Source organism: Trachurus japonicus, chromosome 19 (assembly GCF_045865225.1).
Source record: "Trachurus japonicus isolate A0001 chromosome 19, Traja_1.0".
Classification (NCBI taxonomy): Eukaryota; Metazoa; Chordata; class Actinopteri; order Carangiformes; family Carangidae; genus Trachurus; species Trachurus japonicus.
The window spans coordinates 9,443,300-9,463,014 of NC_140925.1; the positions used below are offsets into that span (position 1 = coordinate 9,443,300).

General features: G+C 43.2%; 2 protein-coding genes across 2 annotated transcripts in view; one reads left to right on the forward strand and one right to left on the reverse strand.

Moving 5' to 3' along the window:
• Positions 1 to 5,850: 5,850 nt before the first annotated feature.
• kcng3 (potassium voltage-gated channel, subfamily G, member 3) lies at positions 5,851 to 12,268 on the reverse strand. The gene is made up of 2 exons (XM_085762101.1): positions 11,380 to 12,268; positions 5,851 to 8,249 (listed from the first exon to the last, which is right to left on the reverse strand). The coding sequence occupies exons 1-2, from the start codon at positions 12,009 to 12,011 to the stop codon at positions 7,604 to 7,606; spliced, it is 1,278 nt and encodes a 425-aa protein (XP_085618227.1). The 5' UTR covers positions 12,012 to 12,268; the 3' UTR covers positions 5,851 to 7,603.
• An 842-nt stretch (positions 12,269 to 13,110) lies between these two features.
• Positions 13,111 to 19,715, forward strand: part of mta3 (metastasis associated 1 family, member 3) — a 30,642-nt gene continuing 24,037 nt past the window's right edge. The window contains exons 1-3 of the mRNA XM_085762103.1: positions 13,111 to 13,376; positions 15,727 to 15,794; positions 16,925 to 17,018. Of these exons, the coding sequence (XP_085618229.1) occupies positions 13,349 to 13,376; positions 15,727 to 15,794; positions 16,925 to 17,018 (190 nt within the window). The 5' untranslated portion in view covers positions 13,111 to 13,348. The remainder of the gene's footprint in view (positions 13,377 to 15,726; positions 15,795 to 16,924; positions 17,019 to 19,715) is intronic.

Below are 19,715 nucleotides of genomic sequence, written 5' to 3' on the forward strand. Positions count from 1 at the left end.
TTTGTTCGTAGCCTACTTACCGTGTACACCACTATTTTTGGTAACCAATTGTTCCTGAATGCTGGGCCAATTGAAACAAACTATTACGCTTAGGCTACTCATGTTTAGTTTTACCCAAGGACAGCATGGTTCTACCAATATTTTGGGAGGACCGAATTGTCCCTGCAAATATTTGACTGAACTTGTTCGCACAATGTTTGGAGTGAAGTTGTATTAAATTCAGTTCAGCCAAAGCCTTAAAGATCATTAATTTAGGTAGGGCTATGATAACAATTCATACCTAATGCATAGACTAGCTATATGGTGGCCATGGGTGCTCAGTCTGCTCACCAATAAAAGGCACTGCCTGATGGAAAGCGATATATCTTTTTCTAGAATAATTGCTAAGAAATAAATTATTACTGAATGGGGAAATGCAGCTTTGGTAGACCTATTGAATATATAAATGTTTAAGTCTCTCAGATTGGTAATAGGCCTAATTGGAAGGATTGCAGGGAAGTTGTGTCCTTACCAATGTTAAAAACAAACCTGTGCCCTTTATTTCACCTTAGTAAAAGTACAGTTAGCCTAAATGTACCAGGTAAGATCTCAACGGTTTATAAACCCAGTGGGTCCCATGTTGTCAAAGCACTGGTCTCTTCTAAAGAGGCAATTAAGGCAAAAATATTACAACATCACAAATCACACTTTGCCATCGGCTTACAAACAAACAGCATATGGTGCTTCTGGCTGTTAGGGGAAGTTAATCCTCATGTTTTTATGACAGAATGCCTCATTGGCACAAAAACTTTCTGGCTCCACTTTTCAGCTGCAGTTGGGTTCAGTTTTGGCAATAAACGTACTAGCCTAGGAGAAGATCATGATTTTGGTTAAAATTAAAACATTTTAGCAAAGGGCAAAGCTCTCTAAGTGCACAAAGTGTGATTTAGAGTGTAGAAAAAAAAAACTAAGGGCTGAAATATGGTCAACATATAGGCTACATGCAGGCTTGCAGGGGTTTGAGCAATACTGCCTCAAGATGAATGTAATTCATCCAGTATTTTTCATAGCCTACTTGTCTTTCTGTGGACAGAGGGTGTAAGTCGTCTTTTCCATGGAACATAGATAGTAGTGCCTATAAAAAGGTGCCCAGTGGGTGGGTTTCTCAGAAGCCAGCCATTTAGTAACAGCTTCTATAAAAATCTTCCGGCTGCAGATACCACCTTAGCACAAACCCTCAGGAATAATCAATAATAATAATAATGTTATCACTGTTATTGAAATAAACACATGTAACTCTGATTCTTGGATATCTGATAATATTATTGCTAAATGCATGGACAAATCATTTTTGTAAACATTAATTTGATGGATTAACTTGACTATTTGTGTCTCATCTGTGATTAACCAGAACGTCTCTGGATTAACATACACCACTGACACGAGTATATTTTTTGTGCTTCACTTTTCACATGTTGCATTAACCTAAACAAAAAATGATGCTGTAATTTTGATTTATTTCACTCTGGCACTGTGAGAAATGCTACAGATACGTCAAACCACTCTTTACAACTGGCATCCAAGACAGGACAGACAGAAAAATGCAGCCTGTGTCTGATGAATCTGGGTTTCTGCTGAGACATGCAGACCCAGTCCTCCTTTTTATCAACACTCCAGGCTAATGGTGGCAGTGTAATGGCGTGAAAAATGTTTTCTTGGCACACTTTGGTCCCCTAAAAACGATCAATCCTGGTCTGATTGCAACAGACTGAGTATTGCTGCTAACCGCACAAAGCAAAAGCCATCCCAAATGGACTTCAGTGAACATCAGAGGTCTCCACAGTCACCACATGTGATGCAATAGGAAATTAATGTGCAGCTGACAAATTGATGTGGATGCAATAGTGTCAATGATGAGCTCAAATAAATCTTTCCAACATCTTGTGGAGCCCCATGAGGAAGTGAAGCTGTTTTGAGAATGGCCTCAAAGCATGGAAATGTACATTAAACCTTTGACACCTTGGAACATCCATTTTATATGTTTATTTTTTTCTGATAAGTCATTTGTTCTTGAAAACTGACAAAAACCAACCTGCTAAAGATGCTAATTCACAAAGGACAATTTCACAGCTATGTCTTCATCACAGAGTTTGCTCGCGAATGAAACATAATAGCACAGTTTTAGATAAAGATATCGATACATGTGTTGTGAAGCTAATCGTTTCCCATAGGATAAGGAGTAGTGTGGTGTATGGGGGTCATTCCTATGTTCCCACAGCCCTATGTTCCCACAACCTTATGTTCCCACATTTCTAACTTTTGTTGTCACTGACACTGAAAATTAGGCCCTATGTTCCCACAGCCCTTTGGTCCCACCATTGGTTGGGTTTAGGCAATGAAGAAAGGAGTTGGTTAAGTTTATTAAAAAAGACCAGGTAGAGGCTAGACAGGCCAGATAGATAGAGTCCAGATAGGTAGAGAGAGTCCAGTGGGAACATAGGGCTGTGGGAACATAGGCACACTCCCGGTGTATGGACCCAAATGCAGCAGAGGCAGTTAAACGAGCTTTATATAAACACAGCAGGGTAATTAAAGCAGAAGTAAGCGGAATGTTTGTGTTAATATAAGTCTTAAATAGTTATATCTTCCGACAGCAATCACTTACATAGAGTGTTTGGTCTGAAACACGGGTTTTGTCAAATTTTATGCTCTGCTGTAAATGAGGAAAACTTTCCTTGTATCCTACAACCTTTATCCAATGCATAGATCAGAGAACGGCACAGTCCTCTCTGTGTGTGCAGCCAGTAGCATGTTAACTTTTGGTGAATGTAGGAGAAATCTACTGACGAAAGAGACAAAATGAAGTAAAATAACCACCGGATTTTCTACTTCTGCTTTAATAGACAGATTGTGGCAGAACTCAGGTGAATAGCTGGCAATAGGTAAGTAGTACAGGCAGATCTCCGGTGTATGTTGCTGGTCAGTGTGAGTGTGGGGGGTCTGTGTGTGTCAATTGAGAGGCCAGAGATGGGCAACAATACTGTAGGAGGGTATGGGCTCAGGGTAAGGGCTAAGGGGACAGACAGAAGGTAGAGGACAGAGGGGATTGTTGAACCGCAGCAGGTAAGATCAGCACTCACGGGAAGGTCTTGTGGAAAGGAGGTGTTTCTTTCAGGAAGTGACGCTAAGCCAGGAGAAGGATAGGAGAAACTCATGATCAAAGATGGAAGGCTGTTGTGAGATGAGGAATCAGGGAATCAGTCTGAGATATAGGTGCTGGAAGGTCAGATATGCAGGCTACTGGGACTGTTTATATGCTGGATTGATTATGTAGTGCAGGTGCAGGAGACGACGAGGCTGATGCGGAGGTGTGGCAGGGTGGAGAACGGAGGTAGGACAGGAGGAGTGATCGATCACAGCAGCTGGAAGAGCAGGAAGAGCAGACTGCGACAGGACAGACCTGAATGGTTCGTTGTTGGCTAAACTAGTAGAGAGTCATTTTTCCATGTGTCACAACTTGAATAGTTAGAAAAAGAGGTTTGTTTACATTGTGCCGAAGCTATCGCCTATCGTCCATTTTCTCCAACATGCTTCCAGTGTGATGGCATACACAGCACTGAGGAGGACTTATCTAATGGAAACTCACTACAAACCACAAATGCCACTCTTCAGGTCGTATCAGTACTATCTGGAAAGCTTCCGGTCTTGTACTATAAAGTCAGACCCCTTTTGTTTATTATAGGTCTGACTGTTCTGGGGGAGATGTTGATGCAGGAGTGCTTACTGCTAATGTGAAGTGAACATTTCCTCCCTATAAAAAGAACGCCATTGTCAAAACAACCAGGTAACTGTGATTGTGAAGCACAGAAAGAGCAATGTGCGCGCGCGTGTCATTAGCTCTGCTATTGTGTGGGAAGAGAAAATACCCCTACACAACACAAGACATGGCCTTATTGGGCACTTTTTTTTGTACGTGCATCAGTTTTAATGATGACAGGGAGGAATGTTAGGAGATGAAACAGACGCGGTGAGGCTGTTTTATAGTTTTATGGAAAACCGGTAGCACTGTGCACCATCATCATGCTTCATCTGACCGGAGCCAAAAGAGAAAGAGTTCATGTCATGAACCTCCTGCACTGCAAAGACCGACCTCCTTTTTTTTTCTGTATCGAATATTGGCACCTCTGCAGCTCACCTGTGGAGGCTCAGTCTTCTCCTCCATCATCACCTCCTTATCCTTCCCTCCCTCCCTCCCTCCCTCCCTCCCTCCCACCACCCAACCAGGGCCGGCCCTAGGATTTTGGTGGCCCTAAACAAGATTTTTGTTTGTGGCCCTGCACTCTAAGCGCAAACACCAAATCACTGGTTAAAACTGAACACAGACATGTTTATGCCCTCTGAGGTTTGAGGCCATTTTCTCGACTTTTACATATTTTCTTAAATGTATCTTTTTAAGATACTTGCAGATGTAACAATAGGCCTACTCAAGTGTTTTATGTTTAAATATTAGAACCTCCGCTGTAAGTACACTGAGGCCAGTTTGTCCTAGAACACTGTAGAAAGAAATAATTTAGGCCAAATGCTGGAAATTTGAGGTCTGCTTTTTGAAAAATGTCAAATCCCTTGTGAAAACACTCCTTCAGTGATGAGAATGAACTGTTTTGGTGCTTGAAATAGGATATGAATACAGTAATTATAGATAAGTGTAGAAAACAAGTCTAAAATGAAATTTTGTAAGATTGTTTTCTGAGCACAAATGTTGTCATTCTGCCGTTCTATGTTCACCAAATGTCTCAAATGTGAGATAAAAGAAGCTGAATATTGACTTCACATTACATATAAAGCTCATAGCTGCACGTGCAGACCTCAGGATGTTTAAATGACTTGAATGAACCCCGGTACCTTTCTGATCATGTGGCCCCCCACCTAACGGCTGTGGCCCTAAACAACTGCATAGAGTGTTTATGCCAGGGGCCGGCCCTGCACCCAACCAACCACCTCATCAGCAGCAGCAGAGTTAATGAACCTCCACCATGAAAGCGTCTTTCTCTTCTTTCCTCCATCGCCTTGGTCACCTTCATTTCTTTCACCTCCTTTTCTCTTCCACCATCTCCTGTTCCTGTTCCTGTTCGGTGACTTCAGTAAATGTGCCACAGTGAAATTCAGATTGTTATAATGGTTATGAGCAGCACACTCTCTCTTCTCATACTCCCAGACTTTTATTTGATCCTGTAGACTTTTATTTTATCCTCATGTTCTTGCTGCTCCAGCTTCCTGAGGTCATGTCTCAGTTTTGGCATTTTCTTGAATCTCTTTTTGAAGTATATCAATCGTCTCAGACCTCGAGAGTCCTTTCATTGGATGTACTGTTCAGGAAACCCTCAGTAGGCTACTTCTAGCTGACTCCGCAGAGTTTCTCCAGGAATTGCAAAATCTGGTTAGGTGTAACACTGAATGAGCTCATTGACACACTCTATCAAACACACTTTACAAAGTTTGAACCTTAGTGCAGTGCAGTACTGCAGCAGCAGCAGTAAATTAAAGAGTTGATGTACCCCTATAGCTGCTGTTTGTGCTCGCCCCAGTGTTTCTCTGATGGTGAGTGCCCTCTCTGACGGGCTCAGGTGTTCCTCATGCCGGCTGTTATCTTCCACTGCCCACAGGGGGCAAGGCGGTGTAAAGTGCATGTCATTACAAGACCTTTGAGGGATCATCTTCCCAAAAATACACGGTGCACTAACACATCTTCAGGTCATACCGAGTAATTCATTAGTTAGGTGAAAGCAGTCGATTTAATCTGCCAACACTTTAAATTTGGCCTTTAATCTTTGTACATCAATTTGATTTGTAATGAGCACTTAGACATTCACAGACATTTCACAGAGTCTTTTTATTATAAAAAAAAACCTACATTGATCACGTTTATTACAAGGCTACAGATGAAAAACTTCTGAATGATGGTTTCAATGAGTCCAGGCCAAAATTCACGGGGCTATAAGCTATGCCACATGAATAGAAAATTATGTGTCACTAGCTAGGTAATGAAATACTGATTTAAAAAAGCACATTAATAACACACCGAGCAGGATATTGAGATATGTGCTGTTGTCTACAATACATTCAAAAACTCATACAAGGCTGCAGCATCTATGAGGAAACAACAAAAAGCAAACTCGAAAATTCAAGGACGGACAGATAATGAACAGACTAGGACTTGTTATTTGTTTAATTTTCTTTGCAACAGAAGAGCAGGATTTTTTTGTTTGATATGTGTCTCTCTGCATGTGTGTGTGTGTGTGTGTGTGTAAAATGAGAATGGTGAACTGGTGATGGCAACAGGAGGAAGAGGAGAAGAGACGCAGAGAAAGACTGTTGAGTGGGAGAAGTGTCGACTTGTTTGCCTGGATCATGTGTCTCTTCAACAAATCATATCATCTTGGCAAAGCACGGACAGCGCAAACATGTATGAATCATGAATGTCAGAACCGTCATCCGTGGTTTGCCTCTGCTTTGATTTGTTTTTTTTTCCTCCACATTTTTTTCAGGAATTTGTGATATTTTATTTCCCACTATTGCAGGACAAAAGAACGCCACATACCAGCCAGAAGGGGTGCGCGCCGCGGATGTGCCCTGCTTGTGTGCGCACACACACACAAATCAAGCACCCATTATGATTGACATGTTAGAGGATGAGGTTGCCTTGGAGACACAGAAATACAAAATGCCTTACATTCACTGACAATGGAGAAGCAATCCACACACACACACACTTCAGCTATTCATTCCTTACGCTCCAGCCTGCTCCACATTCTGTCATTTTTTGTCCCGTAATCTTTTATCCTCCATTTCACACTTTGTCTGGTCCGTCATATCTCACACCCCTGTACTGTATTTGTCTGCCACCTTATTAGCCCTTTCTGACCCGTCTCCATATTTCATTATCCCTGTCTTAAGCCACTCCTCCGCTCTAAGCCCCCCCTGTACACTCCCCTCTCCATCCCCACGTTGCATCCACTTGTTCGCCCCCTTCGCTCGACTAGACCAGGTTGAACAGAATGCATCTAGGTCACACATCAATCTTGTGTAATTTGTACCATCTGGGTGCAAAGCTTAGACAAAGTGAAAAGCTGATAGCAAGACAAACACACACACACACAGAGAGAGAGAGAGAGAGAGAGAGAGACACACACACAGAAAGCACTCAATGCAGCATAGGCTACAAACAAAAAAAGGAAAAAAAAGCAGCCATCTCTGCCAATGTTGTTACCATGGGAATACAGTGTAAACAGCAGCCAATGTCAAAACTGGATTGAATGTGCCTGTGTGTGTTTAATAAATAATTATTTGTGTGTGTTCCTATTCTTCTGTGCAAACGGTGTTGTTAAGGAGACGGGCGGCGCCGAGCGTGCCTGTTGAAGAAGATGATGATGACTGGGGATCATCAGCACACAACAACAGGCCAAATAATAAAATAAAATCAGGTGTGGCTCAGGCAGGAAGCAGGGCAGGGCAGGGCACATGGGCTGAGCTGAGCTGTTTTTTTGTTTTGTTTTCTTCACAATGGGATCAGCAGATTTCACTGGTTTGTTGAGTTTCCGTGGGGATGTTTGGTATAAACGCGTGTTTATTGTAGGATCTCCGACGACATGCTGCGTGCATATCTGGCAGAGCGGAGTTTGAGTTCGTGGTAGCACTGCACGAAGCTGTGGTAGATGAACGTGATGGGCAGCGCCAGGAGGACGATGCCGCTCACGACGCACATCCCCCCGAGCACCCGTCCCCCGACCGTCACGGGGTACACGTCCCCGTAGCCCACCGTCGTCATGGAGATGATGACCCACCAGGCCGCGGCCGGGATGCTGGCGTAGTCCTGGTTCTGCGTGCCCAAGTCCAGGCCGTGCTCCAGGAGCTGGGCCAGGGCGCTGTATATCGCCATGGCGACGCACACGAACACCATCAACATCACCATCTCCCGGTAGCAGCGCCGCAGCGTCAGCCCCAGCGTCTGCAGGCCCAGGAAGTGCCTGGCCAGCTTCATGAGCCAGAACACCCGCATCATCCTCAGCACGCGCAGTATCACCCCGGCAACCCCGAGCCCGGCTCCCGGCATCCCCGCGCGGGCCATCGCCATGGTGACATAGTAGGGGGTGATGGCGATCACGTCGATGATGTTCAGCGGCCGGCGGAGGAAGGCCCACTTGTCCCTGGCCACCAGAAAGCGCACTATGCACTCCGCTGTGAACCAGCCGATACACACGGCCTCCACTATCCTGCAGGGGGAAGACAGGAGAGGAGAGGAGAGGAGAGGAGAGGAGAGGAGAGGAGAGGAGAGGAGGGGAGGAGAGGAGAGGAGAGGGGAGGAGAGGAGAGGAGAGGAGAGGAGAGGAGAGGAGAGGAGAGGAGAGGAGAGGAGAGGGAGGAGGAGAGGGAGGAGGAGAGGAGGGGAGAGGAGAGGAGGAGGAGAGGAGAGGAGGGAGGAGAGGAGAGGAGGGAGGAGAGGAGAGGAGGAGAGGAGAGGAGAGGAGAGGAGAGGAGGAGAGGAGAGGAGAGGAGAGGAGAGGAGAGGAGAGGAGAGAGGAGAGGAGAGGAGAGAGGAGAGGAGAGGAGAGGAGAGGAGAGGAGGAGAGGAGAGGAGAGGAGAGGAGAGGAGAGGAGAGGAGGAGAGGAGAGGAGAGGAGAGAGGAGAGGAGAGGAGGAGAGGAGAGGAGAGGAGAGGAGAGGAGGGGAGAGGAGAGGAGAGGAGGAGAGGAGAGGAGAGGAGAGGAGAGGGAGGGGAGGGGAGGGGAGGGGAGGGGAGGAGAGGAGAGGAGAGGAGGGGAGGGGAGGGGAGGGGAGAGGAGAGGAGGAGAGGAGAGGAGAGGAGGGGAGGGGAGGGGAGGGGAGGGGAGAGGAGAGGAGAGGAGAGGAGAGGGGAGAGGAGAGGAGAGGGGAGGGGAGGAGAGGGGAGGAGAGGAGAGGAGAGGAGAGGAGAGGAGAGGAGAGGAGAGGAGAGGAATGAGTAAACAGGAAATGACAGGAGGAGCTAGAGTCAGATATACACAGATAAGAGGAGATACTGCTTCACTGTTACTGTTACTTATTGCATAGAGGTCTGGGGGCATGCGTATAAAACAATTACAAAACCAATTTTCATATTACAAAAGAGAGCAATAAGGATAATCGACAGGGCCGATTATCGAGACTCAACAAACACATTTTTCATGAAACCTACAGATCTTGAAATTTAATGATCTTGTGGACTATAAAATTGCTCAAATTATGTATAAAGTAAATAATAATCTGCTTCCAGATGGTGTCCAGAGGATGTTTCAGACCCGAACCAGTAGATATGAACTAAGAGGGACTCATGTGTATACAAAAGCAAAAGTACGAACAAATGTGAAACAAAGATGTATTAATCAATTACAGGAGTCAATCAATGGAATAATCTAGAATTAGAAATCAAACTGTGCAACACACTTAATAGATTCAAAAAGTTATTCAAAAAATAATATTATTAATAAATATAAAACTGATTTATAAATACCAGTGTGCTTATAAACTGCTGTATGTAGAATATGCAGGTTTTTTTTTTTCTTTTTGTTGCTCTGTAAAAATCTTTTTAATTGAGTGAACAGAAAATGTTAATTTAAGAAGGGTAGGCAAAATAAGCTGATGCTTCAGCCTACACCTTTTCGGTCAAAGTAAATTGTTTTGCTTGTTGTGTTTTTGTTCTGATTTGTTTTGTTTTGTATATTTGTCTATTGTATTTGTTTTTATGAGACCGAAATAAACATACTAAACTAAACAATGGGTAAATATAAGGAAGAAGGAGGCAAAGCAGAGGGGTTGATGAGAATTATGGGAAATAGGGGAGAAATCTCTTCTGCTATTTGGGGAAGATGCACATAAACATTGATGTGCACAGTGATGACAGAAGATGAGGAAATTGCCAGGAAACTGCACAGAGGGGGTTGAGGGAGGGTTAGGGGGGGTGTAAAAACAAAAAAACACCTTCAAAGAGCGAATGTGACACAAGCAAGCACACCATTAGCCCATTGATTAGCACACTGCAAAGGCAAATCAAGCTGAATTAGAGTGAGATGGGTGCTTGTGTTTGACATGGGAGAAGCCAGACCGAGCAAACACCACATGAGCCTCTGAGGATAACCACATCAGCACAATTAGGCCAAACCAAATTACTGAGAGCAACTGAGAGAATGTCCTGTCATCATCCACTGGCATGAAACTAAATGGGAATCCTTTTGACCCCTCGAGTGTATAAACTACACTTTTACTTGATTATCTAACAACTGTAGCAGATCCAAAACTGAAAAGCCGGAGCGAGCATAACCCAGCCTTATATAGAGAGAAGGGGGCCGCCTCGGGCTTCCCGGAGCAGAGAGCAACACACAGGCTGTTGTGGCCAAGGCGACGTGGAAACAGAGGTGCACTTTTTTCCACCTTGTGTCCAAAAACTGGAGCCAGAATTAACTGCTGACATAGACAGAGGGTGATTCCTGTAAGTGGCTTAATTCATTTCTGTTTGCTCCCCAAATGTAATCCCTCAGTACACCTTCTACTTTCAACTCATTATACCTCTGGAATATTATGAGACCGGCATTTATCGGATGTGTTTGTCCTCCTTGTGTACTGTGCAGTGTAAACTATCCGAGCCAATAAATATATTCAGTGTAATTGGGAGGAGGAGGAGGAGGAGGAGGAAGAGAAGGAGGGGGTGAGAGACACTGGAGGAAGACACCAGCAACAAGGAGGAGGTTCTGTGTAATAATTAACACTACACTCTATGGATTGGCTATTGATTGGCTTCCTTGCCACACTTGTCTTACATGTGAAGACCCCACAATGTTGCCAGAAACTTGTCATTATGCTGTATTGACCTATAAGGGGCGTCAATTCACTTAACACAAGGGCAGATTTCCTGCAGCTACATGATGTGTGTGTGGTCTCTACTGTGGGTTTAAATATGAATAAATAACTGGTATTTGTATTATTATTTTGTTGTAAAAAAAAAAGATTAGGGTTCAAAAAGCTGTAGCTGATATGACATCTGCCTCCATACACCAATCTTCAGGGTAATAAATGAAGAGTGCGCAATGTGTTTGACCGCTGCCTTGATGCATGCAGGCGCAGGCATGAGATTCTCAAGTGGTTATGAATGTGTTCATTTATTCATAGAGTGTTTATCGTGGCAGGAACGCATCCTTGACATGACTTCGCATGCTGCGCTCGTTTGCTCTCACTTTTACGCACCACACTTGTCTCACTTGTACTTGGACATCCGCACACACTGCGCCTGGATGTTTGTGCAGCATCCTCCTCTTCCTCCTCCTGTTGTCATGTCAACCTAAACTTATCTTATCTATAACTGATCTTTGACTTGTCATACTTGTCACCTACCTGTGCTCCTCCACGGTGTTTCTCTTCGCCGTGTCCCAGTCCGGCAGGGTGCTCGCACACAGCATTATCATAGACACGATGACAAAGATCACGGACACCGAAGCCAACAGCTGCGCCGCCAGCGAAGAGTTGGGCTCCTCGAAAGCCTTGCGCATCATCTCCAGCCATTTGGCGCGACCGGTGAGCGCCATCCGCTGCACCGACTCGCTGCCCGGGCTCTGAGGGGACTCGTCCCCCGACACCGCGACGTCCACCTCGGACAGAGTGTCCAGTCCGATCTCGGACATCCGGTCATCCAAGCGCTTCTGGCAGCAGGAGTCCAAGTGCGCGCTCTCCAGCCCCCAGTAGAGCATCTCCGTGTAGAAGGAGAGCTCGCACACACCGGGGACGAAGCGGAGTTTACCGGAGCGCACGTACAGCATGATGAACACGAAAGCCTGCGCGTGGCGGTCGAAGAAAAACTCATTCCGGTCCCGGTCGTAGTCGTCGCACAGTTCAAGGACTTCTTTCTCGGTCGCGCAGGCATGAAGGCGACTGACGCGCCGGAGAGGGAAATCCCTGATCACCTCACGGGTGAAGGCGTAGCGGGTCCCCCCCACGTTGAGCACGCAGATGCTCTTCCCAAACTTCATGTCGCCAAATCGGACTAAAACTCCCCTCCACGGTCCATTCCCCCATCCATAACAAGACTTTGGACACTTTTCTGCAGTGGTGGAGGTGGTGGTGGGGGAGTGGGAGTGGGAGTGTGGGGGGGGGATCACATCACATCACAGTCTCTCCCCTGTCCCCCCGGGGCGTGGTTGTCTCTGAGTGGAGGTGGCCCTGCGCTGAGCTCCGTGGCTGATGGAAACTATTCCTCCTCCTGTCCCTCACTCTCCTCTCCTTCCTCCCTCTGCAGCCGGTGGAGGAGACTCTCCACCCCAGTCAGGGCAAAGCCAATCCCATCAGTGATGTCACATGCGCGCGCGCGCACGGACGCACGCACGCCAGGAAAAAAAAACAAAAAAAAACTAGACCCCCACATAGCCTAGTGCTCTCTTTGCAATGTAGGAGCTGTTTCAATGAATATCATTTTCCAGTGAATGATTTTAAGTTTTTGCCATTAAAAAAAAATCACTGTAAAAAGTATTTAAGAGAAAAGTTAAAATGTGCAACATGTGGCCTATAGTTCTCACTTCAAATAGCCTATTTTCAATAACAATATCAAACTCTGTTTTTTTTTTAATAATGCTTTTGTATTTGTATTTATTATTTGGGCTATAGATCTTTAATCTTGAATTATTAGCTATTGATGCTCTTCTAGGCCTATTTAGTCTGCAGCAGCAATAGGCTTGGCTACTGCAAATTTCATTACGCTATCTTATCTTATCTTATCTTTTTTTTTTTTTTTTTAGAATGTTGTACTTAATATCATTTTATAGCCAGGACTTTAATTAGCAATACTCGATAACTTCCAATTAAATTAAATTAAATTATGAATATAAAAAGTTAGTATGATATTAAATTGTGATACTATTTGATATTAAATCCCCTGGTTATGAGTGATAACATAATCTTAAAAGTGTTTCTGTTTCTGGACACTTAATCGTAAGCATGATGTGTAGCCTATGTGTGTGTTGTGTGTTTGTGTGTGTGTGTGTGTGTGTCTGTCTGCGCGTGCGCCCCTCACAACGTCAGCAGGCAGTGGTTTTTCTGGTTGATCCGACTTCTTTTGGCTGCCGTGAGTTCACTGTATTGTAAAGGGTACTGTGAATCGTATCAGGAGGGGAGGGGGGGTGGTTGAATTGACAAAAAAAAAAATTCTCCCAATTGGGTGCACATCCGGAGTCTCGACGGTCACACTTTACCGCACCTATTTTAAGATATTGAGTTTTATTGTTTTTGTTTTTTGTTTTTTTTTAATTATTATTAATTTATTCTATTCCTCGTAGTTTATGGTTTACGTCGTTAACACTCCGGGAGGGCAGAAATGGCGGCCAACATGTACCGGGTCGGAGGTATGTATGTCAATGTGGATCTTTTTCTTATCAAACAGAAACCTCTCCAGTTTATTAGCATCCCTCCACCTCCACCCCGCCGTGGAAAATGCAGCGTTTTCCGAGCTCGTTTGTGTTTAATGCTGAAGTACGGCCGTGCCGCGGCGACTTCAGCTGCGTTAAGTTGGAGCAAAAAAAGGTGAGGATTTCTAAATATTTTGGGATCCAAAATGGGTCAGGCCTCGCTCGTCTGTCGTGGCCACAGCAGCAGCAGCAGCAGCAACAGCAGCAGCAGCAGCACCACCAACTAGCCGCCAGCGTGCTAACACAGGCTAGCTAGCTCACTATGTAAACATTTTTCCAGCTGGTTTTCAGTTGGGTTTTTTGCACATTTAGACATTGGATAGTGTAAAACCGACTCACATTGGGACTTGTCGGGCCAGACATGTGGGTTAAATCGTTACCTCGGGTAGTCTGAGGCTGCCTTTGTATTTGCCTCTTCTGGCATGCAGCCATTTAGTACGAGCACCTTATTTAGCTTATGTAGCTAACATTAGCTTCACTCATTTACCATAATTGCGGCTCCAGCGCTGGTTTATTTATTAATTAATTTTTTTTAAACACAATTTTAGCAAAGCATCTCTCCCATCGTGGTAATATTAGATGCCCAGTGCCTAAGCGCAGTTAATTAGCAAATTGGCTCCAGTGGCTAGTTAGCTGGTTAGCTCGCTAGTTAGCTTGTTAGCAGTCTAATGGAATTCAACATCTAATTATTATTGTCTCGTTTCATGGCGTCGTTTCGTCGGCAGGATTAAAAACCCAGTGGTGTAGTCTGTGTGATACTCGGCATACCCACTGAAAAGCCATTAATATTTCAGTATCTACCCACTACAATAAAACTATCTAACTATAGTCTCTATGTGGTGCAGGTAAGTTACCTACCTGAAAAGCAGTTATACCCCCACTACAACAAATTATACTACACCACTGATACAAACAAAACACCCTTTTTAATTCGAGTTTCAGAGCCACTAAAATTAGCATCGATGTTTGACATGTAATGTAAACAAATAAACCTCTTTTGCCCAGGTGAGGATGTTATTTGGTAACACTTTTATCACAACATGAGTTTTTTTAGTAACTTGTCCAGAAAACTCACCTTTTTAGTGCAGAGCTCCTGCTGCCTTCAGGTGCCCTCTGTAAACTCCAGCTCCTCAAACTTTTTTTATTTAAAAATATTGGTGCATTGTAGTTTTCTTCCTGTTAAAAAGTGATATTAAATTGTGATTAAACAAGGACTTATTTTAAATGTTGGATTTAAAGAAACTCCTGTGTCTACAAATTATTTTTCCTCCATTGATTATTTTTTAGTCTGTGATAAATAGCCCGTCACAACTTCACAGAATGGATATTATGTATAAATGTCATGATTTATGTGATTAAATATCGAAATTATTAAGACAATTTAGACTCATTTGCCAAGTTGGAATCAAAATACTCACCATTGATTTGCTATTTCTGCTTTAAAAAATTACCAACATAAGAACTCAATCTTAAAAAATAAAAATAAAAAAACAGTTAGCAGTTAACTTTAATGTTTGCCAGTTAAGTGACTAAGCATTTCAGCTGTTGCTCAACTACTTCTTCACTGCCAGATCAAAGAGAGAGAATATACCTGTCATGACTATAATCCATTATATTTACAACGAAGGGGATTAACAAACTGTGACTCCAGAGACAGATAACAGTAATATTTATATGTACTGAGTGCAACTGAAAGTCACACTTTGACAACTCTGATATATTTACGTCTTCACTGGGTTGTTTTTGTGCCTGGAAGTTAGTAATTACAACATTATCTGGCAGCACTTAAAGGCAACATTTCATGGCCTGAAGTTTTTTCAAAGTTGCCTTTATATTCTGCCCAAGTGCAATTGAACCAGGCTGGATTTCTCTTTCCTCAGGCAAGGTGAAGTCATGTTTTTTCCCCCCCGTTAGATTCTGTGGAAGTGCAGTGGAAAGTCAACTATCATGACTTCACTGTGGTCCTGTCCTTAAAGTATTTACGTTACAAAAATCAAGACAGTATAGGAACTGTCTCGGGCCGTAGAAAACCTCGCAGCACACACATTCGCCTGTACGTTAATTTGTTTAACTTGGAGTTGGATGTTCTCCGTGGCGTTTGCATGTTTAAAATTACAGTTGGATAGTGGTCTGTGGATCTGATAGTCACATTATTTTACACATTTGCATATGTTTCTAGTTGTGCATTTGCCTACGTTATTTTCACATGGGCCTATGGCATCATTTAGTCGTACAGTCATTTAATACAGTGAAGTAATCTGTGTTTTTTTTCTTTCTTTCTTTGCAGATTACGTATTCTTCGAGAACTCCTCCAGTAACCCTTACCTGATCCGCCGGATAGAAGAACTCAACAAGGTACTGAAGTGTTTGTGTGTCATTTCTTGTGTAATTATGCTTCTTTATGCCTCAGGGTGAATAACAAGGATTCCTCTCTGTTCTGCGTCCACCCCCTCTCTTTGCAGTTGTTTGTGTGTGTGTGTTGTGTTCTCATTTAGAAACGAAAACTGTTTGTTTGTAATCTGATTAAATGAGACAGGTGTTCCCAAGTTTTATAAATGCTGTTTGTATTGCAGGACACACCTGTAGGCGTGTGTTATGTGTGGGCAGGGGTGATTATCCTAACGGACATTTCACGACTACAGATGCAAAATGTTTATTACCAAACTGAAAACACAGTGTGATGGCTGGCTGAGATATTTCCTCTTGTCAAAGTTGTAACGTCGCCTGTGTTCTCAACAAAGCGTGTCTCTTATGTTAGTTGAGAAAAAGCCAAAAGTAACACACAGCGTTTAAATACCACACAAGCTTTTCCTGTGTTGCATTTGCGCCGAGTTACCGAGAAACTGCATGCCATCAGAAGGTGGTGTGGGTGGGAAAATGTCAGATCAAGTCAGTGTCAGCCTGAAAAACACACACACACACACTGAGCCAGTATATTATAATGTATAGAGAGAAGATATTTTAACTATCCTAAGTGATAAAGGTGGTGGGTGAACTAACAGGAACTTCCTGCAGTATAATTGCAGCATATATAAGTTCATTTTGGACATTTTTGTGGCTGTACCTCGTGGTGACTCTACATTGTAATTCTTTACATTGTTCCTGTTTTTTTCCCTCCCAACACCGTCCCATCAGATGAACATTGTTACAACATACATCTGCTTTTACTGCACCAACAACCCCCTGAAAAGGAAGGCAGTTTTCTCAAACCATTCATTCACTCTCCCTTCAGTCAGTGCATTTAATACCGGCTGAGTCTTTAAGCCTGTCGGACTAATTATACAGCGAGACAATCAATCAATCATCTGATCATAAGTTGCCGTCGCTGCCTCGGTCAGCCTGTCATAGCAGCAAACGCTTCGCGGGCACGCAAATTAGCCAGGTCTCGTGGGAAATTAGGGGTCTGTGCAGGAAGATGCTGTCACCTCTTTCTCAGTCCAACCTGGACCTCTCCTCTCCTCTCTCTCTCTCTCTCTGTGTTTCAGACGGCCAGCGGGAACGTGGAGGCCAAGGTGGTTTGTTTCTACAGAAGGAGAGACATCTCCCACAGCCTCATTCAGCTCGCAGACAAACACGCAAGTGAGTCATCACACATTCAGACTTTTTTGTCATCAAGTGCCGTAAAAGACAATGGGGTTTCTTTAAAAACTCTATGATGAATCTGCATTCAACACAAGTGTGAAGTTGAGCACCGATGAGTCAAATAACAGAGAAGTAATTGGGGAAAGTTTACTTTTAAGTAACTTTTCATGTGATAATTGGCTTTTTCTTTTTCACTTCATTGTAAAATGATTGTCTTTGGGTTATGGACTGTTGATTGGACTATAAAGGCATGTCCCCTTGTGCTCTGGGAGGAAAAAATCATTTGATAGTGATTTTAAAAACATTTTGTTTTGTGTTTTCATGTATTTTTGCTGTAAACAATTCAGTATTTTGAGAAAAAATATCCAAATCTTGCTCTGCTGACAGCTGATTATTTTCAGTCACACCTAAGTCCTTCATCAGCAGATAATTGCAGATGTTCTGACATGTATTTACACCATTATGAAGCCGCAAATCCTTAAGATTGAGAAGTGGGAATCTGTAAAACAATTGAGCTATGAACTGCTTATTGGACGATTTTGTGAAACTGAAGGGTTTTCAGCCATGGTTGTGCTGTTGTTGTTGACCATTCATATGGAGGGAGAAATGTAATTATGGGCTTCTGTTGCATGTCATTCAAGCAGACATTTCCAGCAACGTTTCCTCTTTGCATTTCCTTTGTACAATAACATTTACTATCAATAGATTTTTTTTTTTTCAACCTTTAATGGCGGCCACGGCTCCAGAGTGCAGCCATTTAATCAGAGCATTTATGGAGATGGTGCCACTGGAACATAAATAGGCTTCTCCAGTGTGACTTGAATAAAATGTGTTGCCGTTCATATTTTTTATATAGCACATTAATTTCTCAATTGCTTATTTACTGCGAAGGGAAGAATCGGGAGTGTGAGTATGTACGTATGCGTAAGAAGATGGAGGGGAGGGAAGGTCTTGTTACCACAACAACAGAAGTTCTGTGTGGGAAGCAGTCGACTCGCTCCCAGTGATGTTTCACTTTGTTCCTTCGGTCACAATAAAACAAAGCGTTGGTTCCTGTGAAGATACAAAAAAAAAGAAAAAGAAAAACTCCCCTGTGCCAAAAATTCAAGTCATAGTTTTTATGAGTTAGAAGCGATTAGGACGAGGAATCGGCGGCAGCGAAGACTGGCTGGTGATGTTCTCATGAGTGAGACAGGAAAGACAGGAATATAGTATAGCGAGGTTTAAATACGGCTCTTCTTAGTTACTGTGTGTGTGGTCAGATTGTTTGTGTAAAAACCAGTTCTGCTAATTTAGGTAAACTGTGTAAACAGGAAGCAACCATATGTGCTATAACACTATAACCTGTACCACATTCAGGGACGTATATATGCATCGATCACAGCCGGGTGCCTGTCGTCTACCAGCTGGTCAGCAGCAACAACAATAAAATTTAACTGTGCTTACCACATTGTAAAAAAAAAAAAAAAATCGCACAGTTTATGGCCTAAGACTAGTTCAGGGGAAAAACACAGTCAGCTAGTGAAATTGATTTACAGAAATAAAACTGAATGTGTTGGGGTTTATAGGGGCCAAAACTGGAAACATCTGTGTGTGTGTGTGTGTGTGTGACCAAACAACCGGTATTGGCTGAGATGGGAAAGATGTAAGGGTGTTGCTGTGGATCTTTATTTCTACATCAGGGTGAATATTTCACTAGTGGAGTTATTCTGGAGCCGTGTCAGGAAAATGAGCCTGTGTTTTGTCTTTCATGCTGATTAATTGTCACAGCCCAAATTCACACAGCTCTAAGCCAGACATTAGCTCCGTGGGAGGTCAGTGGTCAGTTCATCCAAATGTCCACATTTCCCTCATTGCCTTTATGTGTTTTTTTTTACTTGATGGGAATTGAAGGCATCTGCTGCTGCCTCCCCAACACAATACAGAAGAATGGATTATATATGTGACACCAAAGTCCTTACATTTATTACCTCTAGTTTCTATACTACATGTATTGTTTATAATGTTATTGTTAAAATGTGTTTGACTAGACTCACCTGCTCTCTTTTTGAAGAGCTTTTGTTAAATTATGATAAACACAGGACAGACTTTTGGAGATTTATTCAACGGAGGGATTGAATTATGACTCTAGATAAGAAAAAAGTCTCACCCCTGTTGTGTTGTGTGTGTGAAAACATCACAAACACACATGGGAAAAAGAAACGTCTGCTCAACTTTCTGGTTTAGAAATGCTTAGATGTGTTATTTACTTTCTATAAATAAATCCAGTATTATGCATATTGGGTATTTTGTCGGTGGAAGTGAACTTGCTCTAAGAAGGTGTGTTTTAATGAACAGAGAAATGATCTGGCTACGATGGCTTCCTGTGAGCCGCTCATAACCAGAGTCAGTAATAGCCTAGATGTGTTTAGGAAGATGTGGAGCCCATTTTTGAGCGCAATCAGCAGCGGTGATGATCACCAAGTCGGTTGATATTCACGTATCCGATCCCAACCCAGAGTGTAATATAGACGTAGATATCATACACCGGCGAATGTGAATGTTATATATTTTCTAACGTGTTTGTAGATTGGAAACAAGAGCGTTTTTATTCACAAATTATATGAACATTGACAGAGCCATTGGTGGTTTGTCAACGGGTCAGTGTGCTGCAGCTGAAGTGCTCAACAATGATGGTTTTTCAGTGTTGGATGT